The 25002-nt window shown below is 43.5% G+C and overlaps 1 protein-coding gene across 2 annotated transcripts in view; it reads left to right on the plus strand.

The window, feature by feature from the left end:
- The first annotated feature begins 14970 nt into the window (after positions 1–14970).
- The window catches only part of LOC117378779 (inactive phospholipase C-like protein 2), a 46438-nt gene continuing 36406 nt past the window's right edge, over positions 14971–25002 (plus strand). For both annotated transcript variants that reach the window (XM_033975447.2, XM_055225305.1), the window contains exon 1: positions 14971–15413. In XM_033975447.2, the coding sequence (XP_033831338.1) occupies positions 15177–15413 (237 nt within the window). In that variant the 5' untranslated portion in view covers positions 14971–15176. The remainder of the gene's footprint in view (positions 15414–25002) is intronic.

Below are 25002 nucleotides of genomic sequence, written 5' to 3' on the forward strand. Positions count from 1 at the left end.
GTCTTCGCCAGTATTATTATTGGGGCCAGCACCGCCGTGATGTTGAGGACTTTTGCCGGCGTTGTGATGAATGTGCTGCCTACAAAGGACCCCTGGACCAGTCCCATGCCCCCCTTCAACAGCAAGCAGTAGGGGCACCCTTGGAAAGGGTAGCAGTGGACATTATGGGCCCTTTTCCGGTGTCAAACCGGGGAAACAAGTATGTGATGTGTGCAATGGACTATTTCACTAAGTGGCCCAAGGCCTATGCTTTGCCGGACCAAGAAGCGGAGACAGTAGCAGATGCACTGTTAGAGGGGATGTTCAGCCGGTTTGGTATGCCTGACATCATTCACAGTGATCAGGGCAGGAACTTTGAGTCCCGGGTTTTTGCCACCCTGTGTGACCGGTTGAACATGCAAAAAACGTGCACCACGCCATTGCACCCCCAGAGTGATGGGTTAGTGGAACGTTTTAATCGCACTATGCAACAGCAGCTAGCAAGACCGACTGGAGTCTGCTCATGCTTTCACCCGAGACCAGCTGGAGAAAGCTGGTATGAGACAAAAAAGGAACTATGATGTGAGAAGTAAAGGCAAAGACTTTCATGCTGAGGACTTGGTTTGGGTCTACACTCCCAAAAGGAAAAAAGGATGCTGCCCTAAACTTGATAGCCATTGGGATGGCCCATGTCGGGTGCTGGAGCGGGTGGGGGAGGTGGTGTATAGAGTCCAGGTGCCCCCTAGAGGCAGAAAAATAGTCCTCCACCGGGATAGGTTGGCTCCTTATAGAGGAGGGGCCATCCCTTCATTTGAGCAGCGAGCTTCCCCAGAAAGCAGCCCAGGACATTTGGTTAACCACAGTAACCCTCCCTTTTCTCCCCCTGTCACTTTCCCCCAAACACTGGTCACATCTGAGACTGACTGTGGGTCCGTTCCCCTCGGCTCGTTTTGAGAATTTTATTATGTCCCCTCGTGGGCGAGGGGCTTTTTAAAGGGGGGGGGGGGGGGGGCAGTGAAATATCTCTGTGTTGGGATGTCTTATTGTTTTATCCCTGTTGCATCAGGAGGGGGCGCTGTGGGGGTTTTGATCAATGTGTTGTGTTTTGAGAAGAGGGGACTGAAGGGGAGGTCCGATTTCTGTTCTGTGTTTTTGAGAGAGTTAGCGTGAGCTGTGGCTGAACAGCAGCTTGGTTGAGAGCCACCACTTTATTAAATAAACCTGTTTGCAAGAAACAAACCTGTGACTACGGGGCATTACAGTATATTATGTGTAATTATTAGCATTAGCTAATGCCAATCTGCGCCCCCCGACCACCACCAATCATCACGCACACACCACTTGGGCGAAGTGTCTTGCCTAAGGACACAATGACAGAAATTGGTCCGAGTGGGACACGATCCTCCAACCTCTAACCACTCAGCCACTGTCACAGAATGACTGTCACACTGTCACATGTACAGTGTATTTTTAGTTTCCAGTGTGTGTTTGTTTACATTTTGAAGTGTGTGTTTGTTCACTCTTTGCAGTGTGTGGTTTGTAAATATATATTTATTTTGACCCATACCACTTGTTTTGTATATATTATATATACAAATACAGATTATATATTGTGTTTTGATATGTTATGTAAATGTACAGTAATAGAGCAGCTGTGCAGATACAGATTCCTCTCAGTGTGTATTGGTCATTGACTGTCACTAGTTTATGAGTTGTAAAAATCAAATGATCGTGTCATATACTGAAAAAGAGTTAACGGACTGTCTCAAAGACACAGTAGGACAATCTCACTCAGTCACAGCAAAAGCTTCACACAATGGCTTATACTCATAATACAAGTCAGAGCTTTATCATAAAAATGTTAAGTGTGTTTTCAACATTGGAGTTTACAGTTGTCTTGGTTTGGTTGGAAGTTCATGTTTTGCCATAGTTAAAATTAAATATTTATACATCCAATAGCATTAACATACTACACAGGTCATGAGCAAGATTTTTGTCATTTTCATTGTATAAGTGGCTAAAACACTTAATTAAAAGTCTTATAACAGAAATGTAAATGTGGTAATTTGATTCTTTTAATAAACCATTTCACTTGGATGGATGCGATGCAGCATGACCACAGTGTGCCCGTCTGATGTTGCTCACACTGGTCCATTGGACCGCTCAGGGAGTTTGTGTGTTTGCTCAGACTCGTGAAAAATTAGAGGGAACATTGCTCCGGAGTGACTTATAGTTCAGAATATACCATACTGTGGAGCTTTATATGGCCCTCTAATATTCACCTTTTTGGTTTTCAGCTGTTTTCTTTGATATATTTGTGGATGATTTTGTTGACACAGTGTTTCTGATATGAGACGCCCACAGCTCAAATGCTGACTCTGCAGTAATGAAAAACATAAAAACAGAGACAGTCCAGCTTTAGTCCCAAAGGAGAGTGACATGACAACAAAACATACTGCAGAATACCCATCAATAAAGCATCAGTGCTTCTTCAGAGTCAGGACAAATCAGGCTTTGATTTTTTTATTTTATCAGCACTCTACATTTAGAGGAACATAACCTGGCGTATGCCACACTGAAACGTGTGTCACTCTGAATTGAGGTCACATCAGTCTGGACCAGCTCTTGACAAAAACAATTGGAAAACTTGGAACTTTATGACTTGAATCGACACGTTGCAACATTGGAACAAGCCAAAAAATCTAACTGGTCAAAGAAGAGAGAAAAGCACAGTTCTATTTCATCCCTTCTGACCGCCAGAGGCGGTGCTTCAAGCACTAGATGATCACTCTTGCGCATGCGCAGGTCAAGATTTAATAAGAACAAATTCACCTATGACCTTCCGGTGACCCACATGAGGCTATATAGTCACGTGACTCCGGAAGCACAGTCCCTTTTTTCTTCTCGCGCTTAGGTCGAGTGTGTTGTGGCTACTCGCGAATACTGCTTGGTACCACAATTGTTTTCTCCCTTTGGTGACCGCTTACTGCTCAGAGTCTCGTGACTTGTGATTTGAGTACAGTGTATCACAGTCGGGGTAGCGAGTGCGACTCACCCCTCAGGGGCTGCGTAAGCTGCGCGTGGCGGAGTGCCTCACCTGGAGTGGGTGGTTCCCTGACGCCGGTGAGGTGCACGTTCACAAGGACCGTATGGTAAGTAGTTTCTGCATTTTCTGTTGGAAGCGACACTGGGTCGGTGGCGCTGGTTTGTATTGCTGCCGTGTTCGGTTCAGCTCGACTTTGAGTTGACTATTGCCGCATTCGGCTAAAATATCTCTGTTAGTGTCAGTGTTACTGTTCGCTTTGAGTTTTTGAGTCTACCACCAGTGGCGTTTTCGGCTCGACGTGGTATATTTTAATCCCAGTTGGCGGATCAAGAGTGGCGTTTTCAGCTTGACCTGATCTAGCGTCTGTTGTGATGGAGTCCACATGCTGTAGAGCTTGCATGACCCCGCTTCAACCTGAGGATGGACATGATTTATGCCCCTTATGTTTGGGTGTGGACCACCTTAAGGAGGGCTTGACGGAGAATGCTTGCATGAGTTGCAGCATTATGCCGAGATCCCTGCGTGCTGACCGCCTGGCCGCGTTTGGAGGAACTGGGCCCTCTGATATACTAGGGATGGGACGATATACGATAATATCGTTAATCGTGATTTTAAAAAAAGTCCGCAATTAATCGTTCGTGGCATTTTTTTTATAATCGCGATCATCGCGCACGATTATAATCGCCTTTACGGCACCACACTGCCTCATGTTTCCAATTCCAATACAACGTTTAGATGTTAGTTTGTGGTGTTTGCCCACTCTGACATAGCAATGACACTTGTAGCTTCTGTGCTTATCTCTGTCTGAACTATATTCTACCAGATATTAACAATAACAAAGTCTGATCCGTAACTCTCCACAGGAACGTACCAGCGCACACCTCACCCGTGCGCACAGATGAGACGCTAATGTGTGTACATCTTAGATTTTTACCTACAATAATGCAAACTGCAGAATAAAACAACACCTTTTAAACGATAGACAAATTAAGTCTAATTCATAAAGCTGAACACAAATGTGTCAGAGCGCATGGTCCGAATGTGCACTATGTGCACAGAAGCAAAGCTAACGATTATACACAGTATATTTTACGTACAATTAAGTCAATAGCAGAATAAACCACGCTTACCGATCGAGAACAGCATCTCAATCCATCAAAAAAAAAAATAAGGTCCTTTACTCCTGAGTCCACTGTGGGATCTTTACTCTGCCATGAACTGCTCCAGGTCCGAGATGCCTCTAGTTTAACTTGTACAAACATCCACAGTGTCCTCGATCACGTCCTCCCTTTGTTTTGTCCGTTTCGTCATGTTTAAAACGCAAAACAACAGTGCGTAAAATGCACCATTATGCACACATTTCTGCATCCACTCGTTTCCCAATTCACCAAAGTGTTCGTCGACGGGCACTTGCGTCACTTCCGGCACAACAAGGACCGGTCCATTTCGCCAGCATGGCATTGAGGAGTACACGTTTTCTTCCGGGTACGTCTGTTTACGGAAAACCATGGCATGTGATACGTCATCCTGCCCCGCTGCTCATTGGCTGTAAGGGCAAAACGTCACTAAATGTGTGTGATGTAATTGGTTGATTCTACAAGGGGAAGAGTGGGGCGTAAACTTTCAGTCATCTGTAGCACTGTCTGCGGCCTCAGTAACCCACAACCCCCACCTTATTGGCCAACACTGGTGTCAATCACTAGCTAACACGCGTGTTTAGCACTGGGGAACAAAGTTGGCGCTGTCAGAAGTTTATTATGCCTGAAATCGACAAAAGAAATGCAAAGAAGTGACGGAGCAGATTTCATATTTGGAGTACTTTCCTGCAGCAGATTGGAGATGGAGGATCTTATTTTGTGAACATAATTTCTTGACTGGATTATATTCTCTGGACCTTTATGGAACAAATGAGAACAAATGAGAACAGAACCAGAGCGCTCAATGGTAAGTGAAGTCCGGATTCACACTTTGTGACTTTTCTGTAAAAACGTCTTTCCTGTCAGCACTGTGATGATTGCAGGTGAAAATGGTTTGCATATCCAGAAAGACAAGCGCTGCAGCTTTCATTTGGCGTGTAGATTGTTTGTGTGGGTGACGCAGAAGTGTGTGTACATTGCTGTAAAGTAGGCCCGGGCCGTCGGAACGTTAACAAGTTAATAATTATCGCGATAATATCGTTAATCGTGATTATTTTGGCCACGATAATCGTGAATCTAAAATTTAATATCGTCCCATCCCTATGATATACAGCACACCCAGTTACCGGCGAGCGGGAAGGTGAGGAGAAAGCGCTCCTCTGTCGATGCTTCCCCTACTCCGCGTAAGCGCAGCAAAGGGGATCGCTCTGCAGGATTATCCTCGAGGGTGGATAGCCTTACTTCAGACTCACTAGAAGGAAAGCTCTCATTGAGTCCATGCAGACTCGGGATAGCGACCAGCGAGCTGCCCAGCGGGATGTGTTTTCTGTTTGCGAAGACGATGCCTTGTCTGTGGCAGCGTCAGATACGCACTTCCACGACACTGACCCGCTTACTGGGGACGGTTTGGATGCGTGTTCTGACATATCAGAGTTGAGCTCACACAACTCCACCTGCTCTCAGGGAGGTGATGATGACTCAGCTGCCTCCTCTTTACGCATGGCTTTTACACGGTTACAATCGGAGGTACCGGCGGCGCAGCCTATGGTTTCTAGTGTGTTTTTTAGACGACAGAGCTCTGCATCTTCCTTTTTGGTTCCTCCCTCTACGGAGTATATTAAGGAACTACATGCCGGCTGGTCAGATACAAAAGCATTTTCTAAACCGACGTCTGATGGAAGGTTCCTTGCTGCCATGCAGGAGGCGCCCAAGTTTGGATTGGGACATATGCCAGTGATTGAACCAGCTGTGGCCTCCCTTATTGTGGCTCCAGACGAGGCTCTGAGACCCAATGCCACCGACCTCAGTGCCGGGTTACTGACGAATTGCTGTGTAAAGCTTACGACTCTGGGGCGCGCATGGGTCGCATTGGCAATTCCCTGTCCCATTTACTGTTGGGTGTAGCGACTTCACTAGAGGCTTCTAATGTCAATGCGGCTACGCAAGGTTTGGTTGACATGTCCCTACAAGCATTTGCTTTTATGTCAAGGGAGCTGGGCCGCCTGCTGTCCATCCTGACCCAGGCGCGTTGGCAGGTTTGGTTGGCACAATCTCCCTTGACCGAGACGTGTAGGAGAACCTTGAGAGGATTACCTGTGGTTCCGGGTGAACTTTTTGGGGAGGCAGCACTGGAGGCTTTGCAACGGACAGCCCGGGCCTCTCAAACTAGACATCAGCTTGCGGGCCTTCACCGACGAGCCCCTCCTCCTATTGCTCCTGGGTCTTCTACGACACACCAGCAGACATATGCTGTACCATCAAGCAAATTTTGGTTCCCCGGCGGCCTGTTACAAGGTCTGGGTGCTCACAGAGTGATCGGCCCAGGGCTTCACATGTGCCTGCAGTTCCGACGCCGGCCTCCTGCTTTCGGCCGGGGCCGAATGACTGCCATTTCGGATCCGGCAAAATCCGTGGCACTCAATCTAGAAATAGCAACCTTGCTGGAAAAGGGTGCAATTGTACACGTAGACCCTCGGCAGGATCCGGGGGGTTTCTATTCAAGGTACTTTCTTGTCCCGAAGAAAACTGGCAACCTCCGTCCAGTTTTAGACCTGCAAGGTCTCAATGTGTTTTTAAAAGTCATGCCTTTTCACATGCTACGCACCTCAGAGGTGCTTCAGACACTTTCCCGAGGTGAATGGTTCACGACAATCGATCTGAAGGATGTTTATTTGCATGTACCGATCACATGCAACCATTGGAGGTTCCTTTGCTTTGCTTTTCAGGGGAGACATTTTCAGTTCAGGGTCCTCCCGTTTGGGCTGTCCCTGTCACCCAGGGTGTTCACTCGAGGGGTGGCAGCAGCCTTGTCTCCACTACAGGCGTGGGGTTTGAAGATTCTACTTTACCTCGACGACTGGTTAATTTGTGCACCCAGCCGTGACCAGGCCATTCGCGACACAAGGCTTGTACTCGAGCATGTGAGCCGCTTGGGTCTGTGTGTGAATATGGACAAGAGCAATCTGGTCCCGACCCAGGACAGTGTCTTTTTGGGGATAGCTTTAAGCACTGTCACCATGGTTGCGTGGCCTTCTCCCACAAGGGTCGACAACATCATGGGGATGCTGGGTGCATTCCAAGAGGGAGAGGCCCTGCCATTCCTGCAATATCTCCAGCTTCTGGGCAGGTTGGTAGCAGCCTCCAGTGTAGTTCCGCTGGGACTACTTTCATTACGGCCGATGCAGATGTGGCTGAACAGCCTGCATCTGGATCCAACTTGGGTCGCACACAGACGCAAGAGACTGCGTGTGTCTCCCCAGTGTCTACACTCCCTGTCTCAGTGGAGAGACAGACGTTGGATCCTACAGGGTGTCCCATTGGGGCCTCTACCATCATGGAGACAGGTTCTGTATATGGATCCATCTTCCATGGGTTGGGGTGCAACATGGCAAGGTCGTGTGATACAAGGGACATGGACCTCGAGCCTGATCAAAGAACACATAAATGTGCTGGAGTTAATGCCTGTAGACTTGGCACTGCACCATTTTCTGCCGAACTTGCAAGGCAGGCATGTGCTTGTACGTTCAGACAACAGGTCGGTGGTTTACCATATAAATCACATGGGAGGGACCAGATCAGTGAATCTCACACAGAGAACACAGCAGCTTCTCATATGGGCGTCCATTTTGCCAGGCTGCGGACAGCCTATCTCCCGGGGACACTGAATCAGGTGGCAGATTTCCTCTCTCGCCAGACTCTCTTGCTGGGGGAATGGAAGCTTCACCCAGAGGTGGTCTGCACCATCTGGAGGGTCTTCGGCAGGGCTGAAGTGGATGTGTTCGCTTCACAGAAAGCGACCCATTGCCCTCTCTGGTTCTCTCTGAGGGACAACACCAGCCCACTGGGTCAGGACGCATTGGCTCATGACTGGCCTCACGTTCTCCTCTACACCTTTCCTCCTTTTCCCCTGATTTATCAAACACTCCTGAGGGTTCTGTAGGAGGGACACAAGCTTCTGCTGGTTGCCCCATTCTGGCCAGCCAGGATCTGGTTCTCACTTCTGCACAGACTCTGTTGCAGCTCTCCAATGTGCCTCCCCGCCAGGACGGACCTCTTGTCCTAGCTGGGGGGACAAATACTGCATCCCCATCCCAACCGCCTTCAGCTCTGGGTGTGGCCTCTGCAAGGCCCGGTGTCACATTCTCAGAGTGTGCTGGAGGAATAGGACATACGATCTGTAATGCCTGGGCACCATCGACTCGGCAGCTGGGATCTTTCACTGGTCCTGGAGACTCTGCAAGCTCATCCATTCGAGCCTATTGCCCAGGCAGACATTAAGTGGCTGTCGTTTAAGATGGCATTTCTCCTCGCCATGGCTTCGGGTAAGCGTGTGGGTGAACTGCAGGCCCTGTCTGTCAATGAGTCCTGCTGTAGATGGCATGCTGATGGCTCAGGTGTAACTCTCTGGCCTAATGTCTCTTTCCTCCCTAAGGTGTTATCTTCTGCTGATAATGCCCAACCGCTCCAGTTGGCGAGGTTTGGCACGGAATTCACCACAGAACCTTTATGCCCTGTTCGCTCATTGGAGGCTTATATACAGGTTACGGCAGGTATAAGACGGTCGGATAATCTGTTTGTGTGTTATGCTGGCCCACGTAAGGGTAGGGCTCTCTCTACACAGCGTCTCTCTCGGTGGGTTGTAGAGACCATTAAACATGCTTATACCTCGCAGGGGCGGCTGATGCCTGAGGGCGTGAGATGCCATTCAACCAGGGGCCTTTCTACCTCCTGTGCTGCTATGCATGAGATTCCCCTAAATGTGATCTGTGCTCCAGCCTCTTGGACCTCACCCTGCATGTTTGCCAGATTTTACCGGGTGAATGTCGCGGTCCCCCATCCCCTGGATGGAATGTTACGCAAGCATCATGCTTCATTATGAGGAGGTAGGTTACTACCATGTTGTTACAAGTCATCCAGTGCTTGAAGCACCGCCTCTGGTGGTCAGAAGGGATGAAATAGAACGAAGGTTACGTATGTAACTACGGTTCTATGAATCCCGGATGACCGCCAGAGGTCTCTGTCCCTCGGAATCCTCGTGCCCTCGCGAGAAGATTAAGGGACTGTGCTTCCGGAGTCACGTGACTATATAACCTCACGTGGGTCACCGGAAGGTCATAGGTGAATTTCTTGTTATTAAATCTCGACCTGCACATGCGCAAGAATGATCATCCAGTGCTTGAAGCACCACCCCTGGCGGTCATCCGGGATTCATAGAACCGTAGTTACATACGTAACTTTCGACATCTTCCCTACCCATAAATGCACAAAGCACTTACCCTCTGCACATTTTTAATAAATAAAATAGCCTGTATAAAATAGGCTGAAGTTTGTCTGTCAATGTCGTTATGTTTGTTTTGGTTTGTTTGGGTGCTTGGCCTTTGACTTGCTCTGTGATTGGTCCGATTAAACTTACAGCAAGATGGATTCTCTGAGTTTATGAACTTGCAAATAATTGCTGTGCAAGGATAAGAGGAACAGGTTCTGAATACAACAACTTAAAAAAACGTTTTTTTTTTAAACTTAAAAAAAAAAAAGATAATTTCATATAATTTGATCTATTCAATCCATCGAATAAATTGTAATCTATGCTGTAATAAGGGCTGTTTACCATTGACTCCAAATGAACTATGTCTGAAAACTTAAACTGTAATTTTATATTTTTATGAACATTCAAGTTTCAAATTACCTCAGTTGCAATTTCTTTTCTATTTTAATATTAATAAAAAATATTTTTTTGTAAATAAGTGAAATATTAGGTTGTAGATCTTCTGGCTCTTTACTACTTAAACCACATAAACGGAAATAGTTTTGTTTATCTGAAAAAGGACAAAAACACTCACCAAATGCATGAATCCCACAGAGGTGACAAAAAACTGGCCGAGGTGACAAAAAAACATGTATTTGATCGATGTCACCCATGCTCCCACAGGACAATTTTCCACACATAAACAAAAATTTGAAACAAACCTGTACACAGCAACTTGACAAACCTGATGTGATGTGCAGTAGTTTCATTAGTGGGATGCAGCTGATTGTGTTGTGACAGTGCTCTGAAGGGGGGTGACTTAAAGTGTAACTGTTAGGACGTAACAACAGATTTATATAATTTGAAGTTAATGTAATTTAACCCAAACTCTTAAATACTGCACACAATCTGGTATTTTCAAAGGACAAACACAAAAATTTAAGAAGCTGTTGGAGTGCTGCAAGAAACACAAATGTTAAAATAATTTCATATTGTCAACATAAAGCTTTTGTGACTTGTAGATTTACTCACAGTGGGAAGAGGAACTAAAACTGCTTGAAAAGTACAAGTACTCAAGTAAATATAACTGAGTAAATGTACTCATGTCTGCCTACAGCCAGTAGATGGCGACCTAACCCCATTTCCAGTATCGTAGCACATGGATAAAAGGTGTCTACTGAACATATCCATTATTTTAAGTTCTCAAACATGAGCTGTCAAAGCAAAGGTACTCAGGAGCATGTTTAAAGACCAAGAACACTACAATAATGCATATGTGTTACAACTTACAATTGATACTTTGTCGTGACATCATGCTGGGGGTGTACTGCATGTATGTCTATGGTGACACAATGCCCACATTAGCAAACAGTCTTTTTTTTTGTCTGAAAATTCAAGAAAAGATACAAAATGGATTTGCACAAGATATTTTCTGTGATCAATCCGAGTGTTCATGGTCCTTTTTAGGAGTTAAGAGTGACTTTAAGTAAAAGAAAGGTGAGAATAACTGACTAAACTAAATAACTGTCTGTTGGAACTTCACTTTCTCCCTGATTTCTGACTGCCTGTCTCAAAAATCCAAACTATCTGACTTTTCCTGGAGCTGTCTTTACTGTCGGCATGACAACAGGAGCACACCTTGTGAATGTGGAGCATTAAGGAGTTGCAGAGTCTTTTTCTTTGTTTTGATAAGTAAATAGGACTTAGATGAGGTTTTTCTGATGGAAAAAAGACCAATCCAAAAGACAAAAAGACCAATCTGAAGGAAAAAAGACCAATGAGAAGATGAGTTACCTAACATTTCATTAGTTTACCCCTGACACATGGTTTTGTGGATACAATCATCTTTTGGCCACTCACTGTGATTGGATTTAAAGCAGACCTCCCCTGGACGATAGTGGACATAGCCATAGTAGTGTCAAGAACACAGCGGTGCATCTTCTACTCTTTTGTGCACAGGTGTGTCATTTACCCTGCATGTGTTTCATATGTTCTCATAAGTATGTGTTTGGTAAACACGTCATTTTTAGTCTATCTAATGGGATAGTTTACACTATGTGGTGGTTGTGGTTGTGTTCAAACAGCATTTCACAGTTTTGATGGCTCTAGGAAGGGAAGCTTCACTGACACTAATTGTATTTGCAGTTGGTGATTTTAGGCCAAGTAAGGCTTATCTTTAACTCTCAAGCAGCAGGCTGCATTTTGTCTGAGTGGTTTGCAGTTATTTTGTCTGGAAGCGTAAGTTTGCTAATTTGACACTTGATGAAAACCAAGAGGCTTGTGCAGCTCTCCACTGTGTCAAAGCAGCACAACAGCACTACCGTTATTTTTCATATTGAATATTGGTTTGTATTTACTTGTATACTTGAGTGTGTTTATATACTTTATTTTACTTTTCTTGGGAGCTGTGCCTGATCTCTGTGTGTGTGTGTGTGTGTGTGTGTGTGTGTGTGTGTGTGTGAGCGGCGCGTGGGGGTGTGCGTGTGTGTGTGTGTGTGAGCGCCGTGTGTGTGTGTGTGCGCGCATATGAGGATGTGTGGATGTATAGAGTGTTACTCTTAATGTATTTGTGTATGTAACAGTTGTGGTTGTGTTCTGTTCCTGTGCTTGCCTGGGGGGGAGGGGTGGGTGGCACGAGGGATGGGCAGGATTGTGATATGTTAAAATGTAATAAAAAATTAAAAAAAATAAATAAATAAACACAGCACAAGACAACTTCACTGTAATTTATAACCACAGTCCGACAGGCTCATCTGTTTTCTCAAGTTTGGGCTCCGTCTTCCTCACACTCGCTCTGTGCGAGATCAGACCATGGACCAAATACGTGTTGCTTCCTGGATTTAGTCCAAAGTCTGAATCTTGGCATTCACACTTCACAGGACCAGACCTTGGTCCAGAGAAGGTCCTGAGGCCACACCACTCGTTAAACTTGCCCAACTCCACCAGGCCAAGTTACAGGTAATGTCTGTGGAGATAACTGGATGTTTAAGTTTCTGTTATTGACAAGATTCAGATGTTCCTGTACAGTTATCAGGTCAGCCCTGGGACATCTGTATTAGTGACTACTACCAGTAAAAGTGAACCTGTGTCTCTACAAATAAAATATAAATATAAAGGCAATACTGTTTTAAATGTGTTCTAACTGTCAGATCTAATAAAAGATTTGTGCTGAGTTGTGTTCAACAGAAACAAGTGATTGAATTCAACCTGTTTTTATTATTTGTATATTTTTGTTTGCTCAAACTATGAATTTCATAAAAAAAATTATAAGCCGTCAGCCTTTTCAGCAGCTTTCAAACAATCATAAATACTACTTTTACTTTTTAGTCCTGTTCAAAAATGTAGTGGACTACAAAATACAGATACCTGCTCTCACTATAAATTGATTGAAGTAAAGTGCAGATATCAAAAATATTTACTTTTGTAGGCTACTGTACTTTTACATTCACTATTACATTTTCTGTGTTACTTTGCACCTCTGGTTATTTTAAGGGGCAGCACAAATCAGCTCACCTGTTGTAGTTCCAACTAAATCAATTCTTTCTTCTTTGAAATTGTGTTAAAACATAGCACAGATTAACTTGACTGACTTGAGTAACAGAGCTTCAGACAGAGCAGTGCCCCAGTTAGCATTACATCCCCACAGAATCTTGATGACATCAGCTGCAGAGTATCAGTACTCACATTGACCAGGCCAGGTAGGTGACAATACACCCTTGTCAGACCTGGAGGAGAGGACTTATTTTTCCATCCATTCAAAATATATAATATTTTGTTTTAAATTGTTAATCGCTATGGCAACAGTCATATCTTTTTTTACCATTAACATTCTAGAATTTGATGATGTCATAATTTCAGATGTATATAACTCTATGGAAGATTCAGTGTTTTTGAAAGAAATTTCCAAACTTATGATCCACAAATGTTGGCATTTATCATTATTTGTGTGGGATTGGATCCACAGACATGTCATATTAATTTTATGGCTTAAACGTCCGTTCAACTTTACATCAGTTGAATAATGGCACAATTTTATGAAGCTATTGTCAAAAAAAAAACAAAAAAAAAACTTTATGCTGACAGAGAGGATGCTGTTTCATGTGGATAGACCCACAGTGACTACAGTGACAGATTAGAACTCTGACCTGTCCTCTGGGTAGGGTTTAAACAGATTGTTACAGTTAATAAAGTGCATATGACAGGTTTTCATGGTTTTCTAATCATGCCTTGGTTTGGTGAGATAGTATCTGTGGTCATAGTTTTACATCAGTTACTTTGGTGTAGTCATTTATTTGTATTTGTCTAATCATAATAATTGGTTTTGGCCTCTGTTTACATTACAAAAGGAAATGGACTTACCTCTCCATATCCTATGTCATATCTGCTGCTAGTAAACTGGTAAGCAAAATTAGCTTTTAAGCCACCAAAATAATACAAATATAAAATTAATAATAATAATAATTATAATAATAATAATCCAGGCAAGATATTTAGTAAAATCTTAAAAATAACTAAATTATCTATGTTTTAGTGAAAAGCACATCTAGCCTGCTCTAACCTGCCATATGCACTTTAAAGGGCACTATTTTTGATCTATGCTGTGTTTCCTCATCCCAAACAACCTGGACTTGTATTTTGTTTCACTCACACACCCTGCGTATTTAGGCTGAGTTCTTCTCTTTACTGAAAACACTCTGCTCCACCTTGTGGTGATACAGGAAGTGCTCCACTGTGTTTTTAAACTCCATACACCTTCACTAGAATCATTTGGATCATTTCTTCTCTGGGTTTGTCTAACTTTGTAGTCACAGCTGTTCTTTCACCCTCACTGAAACTGCTTCACTCCTCAGTGCACCAGCAAACTCTCTGTTGACAAGCTCAACTGTACAAAAGGTAAAACTAAAATATTCAAAATAAAAAGCAACAACATTATGTGAATGAAACAACACACAACTCTGGGTCTATTTTGGATAAGTTAACAAGATTATAACATAAAAGCCCACATAAGTCATATTTGTATAATATAGGACCTTTAAGTTATGACTAGCCTATTAATGGGAAAAGTGACAGTAGTGGTTGTATAGGTCCAGCTGTAGCCAAGTAAAGTGGGCACGCCTACATTCATGCAAAATCGTGGGCTAAACGTGTAGGTCACTGTGAATCCTGCTGATGGGGCGCAGTCGACATGCAGGAACTCAGACAGAACTGACCCGAGTGTGATCGTTTGTAGATCTCAGAGGGAACACATCTCTTTAATCAGGCCATGTCTTCGTGACGTCCATGAAGCGTGCGCACCACAGGGTCCCTCACAGTCCCGGTCTCTGTCCAAATCCCAAATCCCCCCAAGTCATCTGAGTTCAGCGGCTTTTACTGTCCCTGCAACGAGCACACACGCATCTGTCCTCTGCTGTGCGCGCGTTATGACTGTGTGTGTGCGTGTGTGTGCGTGTGTGTGTGTGGGGGGGTGCGTGTGTGTGTGTGTGTGTGATGGATGTGGGCGGGAGGGGAAGGCGCGTGAGGCAGCGTGCGGAAGGCGTGTCCCCTCCCCGCGCCTGTCACCGCTCCGCCGCCTTCACAGCTCCACACACGCCGGGGGAAGAGGCGCACATCTCCCCGCTGTACCATGCCTCCACTCCGCTGTCCCCCCGCGCCGTGCGCAGCGTCCTCCGCTCTCTGCCCCGACTCCGCGCACCTCTGAGCTCAAGCGGCAGCAGCACCACCACCACTAACACCACCACCACACACACATCCCCGTGACAAGCAGCGCGCCATGGCCGAGCACGGAGAGAGGAAGACGGCCGTGGCTCCACCGGTGGCTTCGTGGAAGGATGGAGCCAGAGCAGCGAGCCCAGCACCACCAGACCGATCCGCGGTGTCCAACGGAAACTGCGGCGTTCCGGAGGCAGTCAGGCGGGTCCAGAGCGAGTGCTTGGCCGAGGCTTGGGGGGACAGTGCCGGCTCCGACTCCGGTTCCAAGACCATCCCGCGGCGCAGCAGTCTCATCAAGGTAGGCCACGGATCGGTCATCGGTAGCCTCCATCCGTGGGTAAACTTAGGCGAACTAACTGTTGCCACCGCCGCCGTGTTCAGCTGCTCATGTCTTCATCACGTGCTGCGCTCTCACACGGGCCGCGCTTTCTCCAGTCAGTCACCTTCAGAAATCAAAACAGCCTCACCAAATACCACGTGGCATTGCATTTTTCTTTTTCACAGCCCGAAACGTGTCGTAGATGTTGTATTGATTGTCGAGCTGGTTGGTGTGCATGCTTCCGTTCTGGCTCAGTGCGTTGGGTAAGATGAAAACGTTGCGTGCAGCGTGCGTGTGGGGGGTATAGCAGCTGCAGCTCGCCTGTACGTATACCCTGCCTCTCAATACAAAGTCATCAGCGGCCCACTCAATCAAACCTTGTGTAATTATGATTTCAAAGGCAGAAGCAGAGGGGGCGATGGAGTGACAGCGCGCGCACAGCTCAAGACTGCAACTCTGAATGTGTCAAATGAAAGAATTATGACTGGACTAGGCTAAAACAGGACTAAACCAACCAGGACTATGGATGCGTTCACACAGTCACCACATACAAACTGGGACTCAACTGGAAATAACTTTAAATGTACTACTTGATCATCAATACCAATTCTGACACCACAATAATAATAAAAATACTCTTGATTTAGACACTAGAATGTGATTTTCATAATTAAATGGTAGTACTTTCTTTTATACTACCATGTGTGTAATCCCTCAGTCGTCCAGGTAGATTCCATAGTGGTCCATGTCCACACTTGTTCTGATACAGCTCAAAATCACTCTAAAGTTATTCAGGAAAGGTTCATTTCTGTCCTGAGAATGTGACTTTTTTAGTATCGATATCGGCTCAAATGAGTATCTAGTTTCGATACTAGTTTTAATATTGGTTACTATCTGACTTTCGATACTAGGGTGCGTTCACACTTACACTTAGACCATATCAAAATTGGGACTAAACTTGTGCTAAATTCAGAAGTGACCCTTGGCTTGACCATACTAGGACTAAACCAGGACTAGAACAGGACCAAACCTGGGCTAACTTTGGACTCAAACCGGCCCCAAACCACAACTGAAATTTGAATGCAACCTAAACCAGGACTCTGAACCGGGCTAAAACCAGGAGTAAGCATAGACTAAACCAGGACTGAACCAGAGGCGAACTACAGCAGCTACTAGGCTACTACCACTCAGCTATAGTAGTAAACCATGGCTAAAGTAGGGCTGGGGTGTCGAGCTTTAATTAAGCCTGTAGTTGCACAAACTTCTAATCTTAAAGGTCCATAAATCAGATTATAATCAGATTTTAGTGTGTATGTAAACAAAGGAAGTGATGAACATCTCTGTCCCTCTTCTCTCTCTGCCCCTGCCTCCCCTTTCTGTCTCTCTCTCTCTGTCTCACTCGCTATCTCTCTCTTTCCACCTCTCTCTACCCTCCCTTTCCTGTCTCCCTCTCTCTCTCTTTTACTCTCTGTCCCTCTCTCTTTCTGTCCCCTCTATGGTTCTCTCTCCCTCTTTCTCTCTCAGCCCCTACCCCTCCCTCTCTCTTTCCCTGGCTCACAGTCTCTCTCTTCCTGTCTCCCTCTTCCTTTTTCCCTTCCTCTGTCCCCCTCTCTCTACCCCTCTCTCTCTGTCCTTGTCTCTCTCTCTCTCTGTCTCACTCCATCCCTGTCTCTCGCTCTTTGTCGCTGTCACCCTCTCTGTCCATCTCTCTCTTTCCATCTTTCTCCCTCTTTCTATCTCTGTCCCTCTCTCTCTTTCCCTCTGTCTCCCTCTTTCTCTCTCTCTGTCTCTCTCTCTCTTTCCCTCTGTCACCCTCTTTCTCTCTCTGTTCCTCTCTCTCTTTCCCTCTGTCTCCCTCTTTCTCTGTCCCCATCTCCCTCTCTGTCCCTGTCTCCCCCCTGTCCCTGTCTCTCTCTTTCTCTCTCTGTCCCTCTCTCGCTTTCTGTCTCTGTCCCTCTCTCTCTTTCCCTCAGTCTCCCTCTTTCTCTCTCTGTGCCTGTCTCCCTCTTTGTCCCTGTCTCTCTCTTTCTCTCTGTCCCTGTCTCTCTCTTTCTTTCTCTGTCCCTCTCTTTCTCTCTGTCTCTCTCTTTCTCTCTCTGTCCCTCTCTTTCTCTCTGTCTCCCTCTTTCTCTCTCTGTCCCTGTCTCTGTCTCTCTCTTTCTCTCTCTGTCCCTGTCTCCCTCTCTGTCCCTGTCTTTGTCTCTGTCTCTCTCTCTCGTTCCCTCTGTCTGTCTCTTTCTCTGTCTGTCCCTGTCTCCCACCTGTCCCTGTCTGTACCCAGAGGACATGAGCTCGCTCGTGTCCTTGGTGCTGCTCTAAATCACGTATAGACAAGTGCTGTCCAAATGTTGGCACCACACTAAATGTTGGCCTTGTTTGTTCCAGGACGGCACTGTCTATGTTTACATTTCTGGAGTTATCAGATTATTGAAATGCCATGTAAGCACCTCGATCTCATGTGAGTAATCTGATTTCTTTCAGATTATTCACACCTGTACAGTTTGTGACAATGGAAATTATGCAAAACAGGCTACACTAACATGGAAATGACAAAAATTAAAGAGAAAATGTTAAAGGCCCTGTTTTTCCATGTATATATGCCCCAGTACAGATTTATTGTATAAGCAGCTCTTGAGGTCCAAATAAGTCCGCTGTGTACTGTCTGCATTTGAAGCATTTATTTATGTCTGATAATCAGGAACTGTGTGTTAGCATGCTTGTTGTTGTTAACTTCACTGTGATGGTAAAACTCCGCTCTGGTCTGTGAGACTTGTCAAAAGTTCTTCTTCTTTTTCTTTTTAAACTCATTGTGGTGAATATTAGGATGCTCAAAATGCCTAAAGTAAGTGAGGAATAACTTTGGACCACTGCAAACCGTTTAAAATGAACTGGTTTTTAAGAAAGTAAAATTCTGGCAGAGCACCTTTAATGATTCAACAGTAATCTTTATTTGAACTGAAATGAAGAGAATGAGTTTGGCAAAGGTGTAGCAAAGGATTTTACAACATGGAGCACTTCCTGTTATATCACCTGATGGCATCACAAGGTGGAACAGAGGGTTTAGAGTTGTGTAGGGAGAGTTGGACTACATGCACAGTTACTCATGCAAACGTGAAACAAAACAAAACTTCTTTTATGGTTGTGGTTACAAAAACATACCTGAATATACATGAACTATAACAGGGGTAGCAGCACAGTAATAGCATTGTAATAGCATGGTAAGTAAATGTGCTATGTGAAACTAAAGCCCCAGTATGTCACTTTTTAGCTAGATAATATACTAAAATAAAAGCATTTCTGATGTTTTTATTGAACTGAAATATGAAGACAACTGTGAGTGGGCTTGCTTCCTCCAGGCTCTCAAGTGATTCCGTCGAGCCCTGGTTGCAGTTCACTTTCTATTGAAAAATGTGAACGTCTTTCTCTTTGTTACTGCTGCTGTCAGGCTTCTCATTACGACCTTAAAGAAGACATATTGTGCTTGTGTCTGCTATATAGTTATAATCTGTGACATCTGTGGATCATTATGTTATAATTTGCACATTTTAAATAGTAATATTAATCTAAAATGACTTAATAAAAGAAACCACTGACTTGACCTGTTTAGAAAATTGTGGTGCCCAATGGGAGCTAACATTATTGTAAAAGTCATCGCCACAAAGAGAGGTGCATCTGTCGGCACCTCGCTCTAAATACAACTTCGGGTGAGTGAATGGTGAGAGGAAACAACTACAACATGGTTAAAAACTCTGCAAAGTTGATTTATCATAATAGATCTGCTTTAAAATGTTGACTTTAACTCGCTCTACATGATCTTGGGGTTTTTATTTCACTATTTTGTTTGTAAATCAAGATATGAACAATGATGACAGACCAATTAGGTGCCATCTTTTCCTTGAGTTTGCTCATGTCGCGTAGTAGCAGGTTTGATTGAGAGCCTCGTTGCTAAGCGAGCGGGAAGGGGCATGTACCTTCAACACCTTTGATCGGGTCTTTGGTTTTGCGCTCTGATTTCGTACATGGTTGAAGATTAGCCGCTATAAGTGTTAGCCATGATTGGTTTCATTTAGGCTGGAGCTGAATGCTATGGTTGATATCACACTCTCTCAAGCCACTGCTGTTATACAATCTATGGTTTAAATTCTGGAGTTTCAGAGCTTTCACATGAGGCGTGGTCTGTCCATATACTAAGAATGAGAAAACCTTGTATGTGTCCTCTGTGGTTAAAGCTCTGGCAACACAGGTTCAGGTGTGACTCTAGTACCTAGCGCAGGCCACATACAGTTCCTTTTACATCAGTAGGCTTTTTCAACACAAAATAATTTACTTTTAATACTTATGTTACCATGTGGTTCTGAGAAAATATTTAAGAGAGGCTCAAATGTCCTGTTAATGTCATTTAAGTATTGATAGATGTTTAAATAAGTATCTGGTTTGAATACTAGGTTTAGTATGTTTGACAGAGAAGCAATGGGGCTTAAATAGATCAGTGATGGTGGGGACAGGGGGTAGGCGTTTGTTAATGACAATGTTAACATGCTAACGAGGAAGAAGAGGAGGGAACGTGACACTGCAGAGACAGGAGGAGGCTAAAGCTAATCAGTTTCTAATGAGAACCTGCCCACACCTGTCTGCTCTGTGGACCGCATTTATCCGTAGGCCATTTATGCTCCACGCACTTTTAATACCTGAACCTCCCTCAAAACATTTCGGCACATTGTAGCACATTCCTCATGCTTTGTTAAAGTGTATCTATTATGCAAAATCAACTTTTTTTAGCTTTTAACCATCTTACAGTTGTTTCCTCTCATCATTTACTCACCTGAAGTTGTATTTGGAGTGATTTGGAAATGTGTGAGCAATTGTTAATCGCTTATTTTGAAGACTCCGTATTGCCGATCAACCCCTATTTTCACTTCCACCGGTACACGCCCACTGCTCTCTACTTTCTTCATTGTCATTCATTTTAGTACAAATGAAAAAAAAAAAGAAAAACAGCTACACGGGTCTTTATTGTGATGACAGTTATGGCAACGTCAGCTCCCATTGGGTCTTTTTAAACATTCATTTTAGTCACTATCGCCCACCCCTAACAATAACAGTAATACAGTACAGTAATACTTTTGTCACTCTGAGCCCCTCTATCTCCCTCATTCCCTCCCTCCTTCCCTCGAGTTCACAGAGCAGAGTGGAATGTATCGGACAAACAGGAAACAGGCATTCCTCCGTGTCTGCTGTCTCAGGTTCACCGCAGGTTTGGTCAGACGCAGACAGAAGGTGAAGTTTATCTGTGAGAATACCCAAATGCGTGTGGCGTTCGAGGTGAAAATGGAGGGATGAATTTGAATGTTAATCTTGTCTGTAGGTCTTGAGCACTTAAAGGTCCTGTATTATGCAAACTTGACTCATATGAGCTTTAAACCATGTTAGAATGTTGTTACCTCATCATTGGAGTTACTAAACATCTATTTGCGAGTTCAGATATAGATATTTGATTTTATTTCTTTCAAAAATCAGTTATGTTTGGGTGATTTCAGTGTCCCACATAGCAGAGCCCAGCCCCCAGTCCTACATGACTTAATTTTATTTTATTTTTGGTATATTGATAAACTACCACATAGGTCCTGATCTTAATAATAGAAACGGTTCCATTGAATTTCAGGTCCAAACGCACAGATCTGAATCTCACCTGCCGCCTGACCCTACAACCTCCAGTACTGACCTGAAAGTTCAGATGAATACTACAAGCTGATTGGGCGAAGTGTCACAACAGCAGAGCAAGCAAAGATCTCAAACTTTTGTTAAATACATCTCCCACATCCACAAATGCAAAGAACTCACATATCCACATAGATACGCTGATATATTCCCCAGTGTGTAGCGCCGGTGAACTAGTTTGTCTGTGCCTATGGAGGACAGGACAGTGCAATCCAAAAGACGTCATATTTAGCACATTCTTGTTGCCTCATGATCTGATTAGTTATGAGTTATCACTTCTTCCTGATTGTTCATACCTGTGCAGGTTTTGACAAGGAAAATTATGCAAAACAAGACAAACTAATGTGCAAAAGACAAAATAATAAAATATTTGCACCTGATTTTTTCCATATAGTTGAGCACAATGTGTCTTGCCCCACTGCAGATAAGTGAGGAATAACTTTGGACCACTGCAAACCGTTTAAAATATGGACCAGCCCCTTCAATGATTAAACAGTAATCTATATTTGAACTGAAATGAACAGAACGTGTGTAGACAGGACAATGCAATCCAAAAGACTTCATATATAGTAGTCCTGTTGCCTGTTAAAATATCATTTGTTTCCACCGGGTCACTTTTGATAGGCAGTGGTTCAGAAGCGCTCACCACAACCTAGTTCATCTGACCACATAAAGGAAGAAAACATGTTCTCATTGCGCTTAATTATTCTATATTAAAGCTGACCTATTCTGGAGAATCAACCTTTCAGAGTTTTAAACCATGTTATAGTTGTTTCTGCTCCTCATTTACCCTCTGACTTTATATTTAGGGTTATTTGTGCATGTTTCAGTCATCTTTGATCTCCTGTATTCAAGGCGTCATTGCCAGAAATAGGGAGTACTCAGTTTCATTTACTCTGCTTTTGAAAGAAATTGTACTTTCCAGAGTACTTTTCTAACACCATTTTACTCTTACTTGAGTAATATTTTAATTGAAGTAACAGTACCCTTTGTTGAGTAAATATGGGGTTCCTCTTCCCACTGTGAGTAAATCTACAAGTGACAAAAGGTTTATGTTGACAATATGAAATGATTTGAACATTTGTGTTTCTTGTAGTGCTGCTTCAAGTATGAATTAGTTTGTCTCATTTTTGTATTATGTTTCGTCCTTAAAATTACATTCAGTCAAACAATTACTCTTTAAGTTACTGTCGGAGTTGTAGTTTTCCCAAATACCTTTTTTTACTCTTGTGTCATTTCTTGGACCACTACTTTGTACTTTCACTTGAGTAATATTATTTGGAGGAAATGTTACTCTTCCACCTCTGGTCATTGCACCGGTTTTCACCACCGCCGCTACACGCCCTCTGCTCTAAGATGTGCCATACGTGGGTGATCATGTGTAAAAGTCTTTCTGTTCACACTGTCAGCTTTCTATCACTATAAAAAGTTATTATTTTGCCACAGGAAGTTCTCAGAGGTGCTGTCGGCTGCTTCCTGTTTCCACACGGCTGCAGGGCTGTGGTTCAAACGGCTGCTCCGATTGTGAGAACGACGCACACTTACAAGAAAAAATACCACGTCACAGGGACCACAGACATGGGAATACAACGGGCCAAATGAAACGATAGTGCAAGGTTCAGCAGATTTACCGTCTTAAGAACTTGAACTACGCATCTAGTTCATTTTAAATGGTTTGCAGTGGTTCAAAGTTATTCCACACTTACCTTAAGCATTCAGAGCATAGTAATTATTCACCGTGATGAGTTCATATGTACTTTTCACAACTATGCTAACAACAACTAGCATGCTAACACACACTTACTGATCATTGGACAATAAAACACTTTGTAATTAGTTGCAGACAGTATGCAGTGGACTTATTTTGACCTCAAGAGCAGCTTATACAATATATCTGTACTGAGGCCAGACACATTTAGCTCAGATACATGGAAAAACATGGGTACAGGGCCTTTAAAACCTGCCTCATCACACGTACAACATGTCTGGCCTTGTTCAGTAGAATCATTGTCAGATCATTCCTGAGTGGATTGCAATGAGGAAATGTGTTCACTGCTTAACATTCTGTGCCAGTGTTTCTCAAACAGAGGTACAGGGACCCTGGGAGCATAAACCGAGCATTTATAATGATTTCAGATTTTTGCTAAAAAAGGTGAAATTGAACTGTTTTTTATTAATGTAACTGCTTTTGTTTTAGCAAATTTTACAACCATAAGAATGGGTCAGTTGAACAGACAGACATTTAAACTTGCCTGAGATCCATAAAATATACTTTAATACTTTACAAAGATGTGAGTTTAGTCACCGGTGAATCTCCCTGTTTTCAAATGGGTGTGATTGACAGGTGGATTAGCCAATCAGGGACATGTATGGTCTGTCCGTATGGGAAAAAATAATGGAAAAAAATATCACAAGGGGTGGAAAAACATTATAGATTTTTGCAGAATTAAACGGCGACGCACTAAACTGTTAATCTGAGGTGAGATCAATTAGATTTTATTTGTAAATCTTGGGTGACCAATGAGCTCCTTCGTTTCACATGTGTCACTGAAAAAACCCCAAATCTGATTGGATGATCACATTTGGCCCGGCCAGAGAGGCAACGGAGGGCGTGGGAACCAGACTGATATCCAGCTGTATAAAAATACAGAGAGATATCATTCTGGATTTGAAAGCCAACATTTAAACAAGATAACAGGATTATGTTTACTGAAGGATTACCAGTACACAACACAGTGTGAGACTATAGGGGAAATACTGTTCCATGTGATTCATTTGAGCCTCTGACTAAATAGCACCAGATCAGAGGCACAGACGCCAAACCTTTACTAAGAACAGGACTACAGTCGTTTGTAACTAGACCCTGTCACAATGACACATTTACAAGTACTATATATATATATATATATATATATATATATATATATATATATATATATATATATATATATATATATATATATTTGAAGAAAATATAGACGATACATGACAGTACTGAATGTGATTACGCCACTGAGTGATAACACTAAAGCAGGATTATCCCAATGAAACTATTCTAGATGTTTTGCTAACGAATATGAGCTGCAATAAATAAATGAAACCCTTAATGAATCATTATTTATTCAGCCCTCCACATCTCAATTCATATTATACACATAAATCACATGTCTTGTATTGAAAGATAAGGTGATGTAGTAATTAATGTGATAGCTTTATTTGTACCACTGTTACCTGGGCAACTAATACATAAATGGACACCTGTAAGCGTTCCAGTGTAAATACAACAGATAAAAGCTGCTCTGTTGTAATATCCCGTGTTCCAAATGTCGGACATCATTTACATTGTGTCACCTGATGTTGAAAGTTCTGTTATCTTAAAGTCAAACTATATCTCCTTTTTTCACTACTAAACTGCATATATGCTGTTTTAATTACATTGTACTGTTCCTAGTTATTATAATTTTTTAGTTTGACAGTTTTAGTGTAAATTTGCAGCTTTCTGGTCAAAAATGTCTAAATCTAAGTGTGTACTATCTTCAGTGGCCCCTGCAATTTCAAGTAGTTGATGACATCACACAGGACTGATTACTGTCAGGTGTTTCTGATTACAACTACCTGGCTGCAGGGGCGGAGTTGAAATGTGGATACCTATTAAACCAATCACACTGACCCTCATACCTCCAGACCCTGCCCCTCCTACCCCCTCACTCTCTTTAGTCCTCCGCACCCTTCCTTTTCCCCCCCTTACTGTCCCCTTTAGTTCTCCAGGTACTGCCCAGTTTGCAAACCTGTTTCCTTATAAGGTCATTAAATTATCTACTACTACTAGATCTAATAGCCACATTTAGCA

This window comes from Periophthalmus magnuspinnatus, chromosome 11 (genome assembly GCF_009829125.3).
Source record: "Periophthalmus magnuspinnatus isolate fPerMag1 chromosome 11, fPerMag1.2.pri, whole genome shotgun sequence".
NCBI classification, from domain to species: domain Eukaryota; kingdom Metazoa; phylum Chordata; class Actinopteri; order Gobiiformes; family Gobiidae; genus Periophthalmus; species Periophthalmus magnuspinnatus.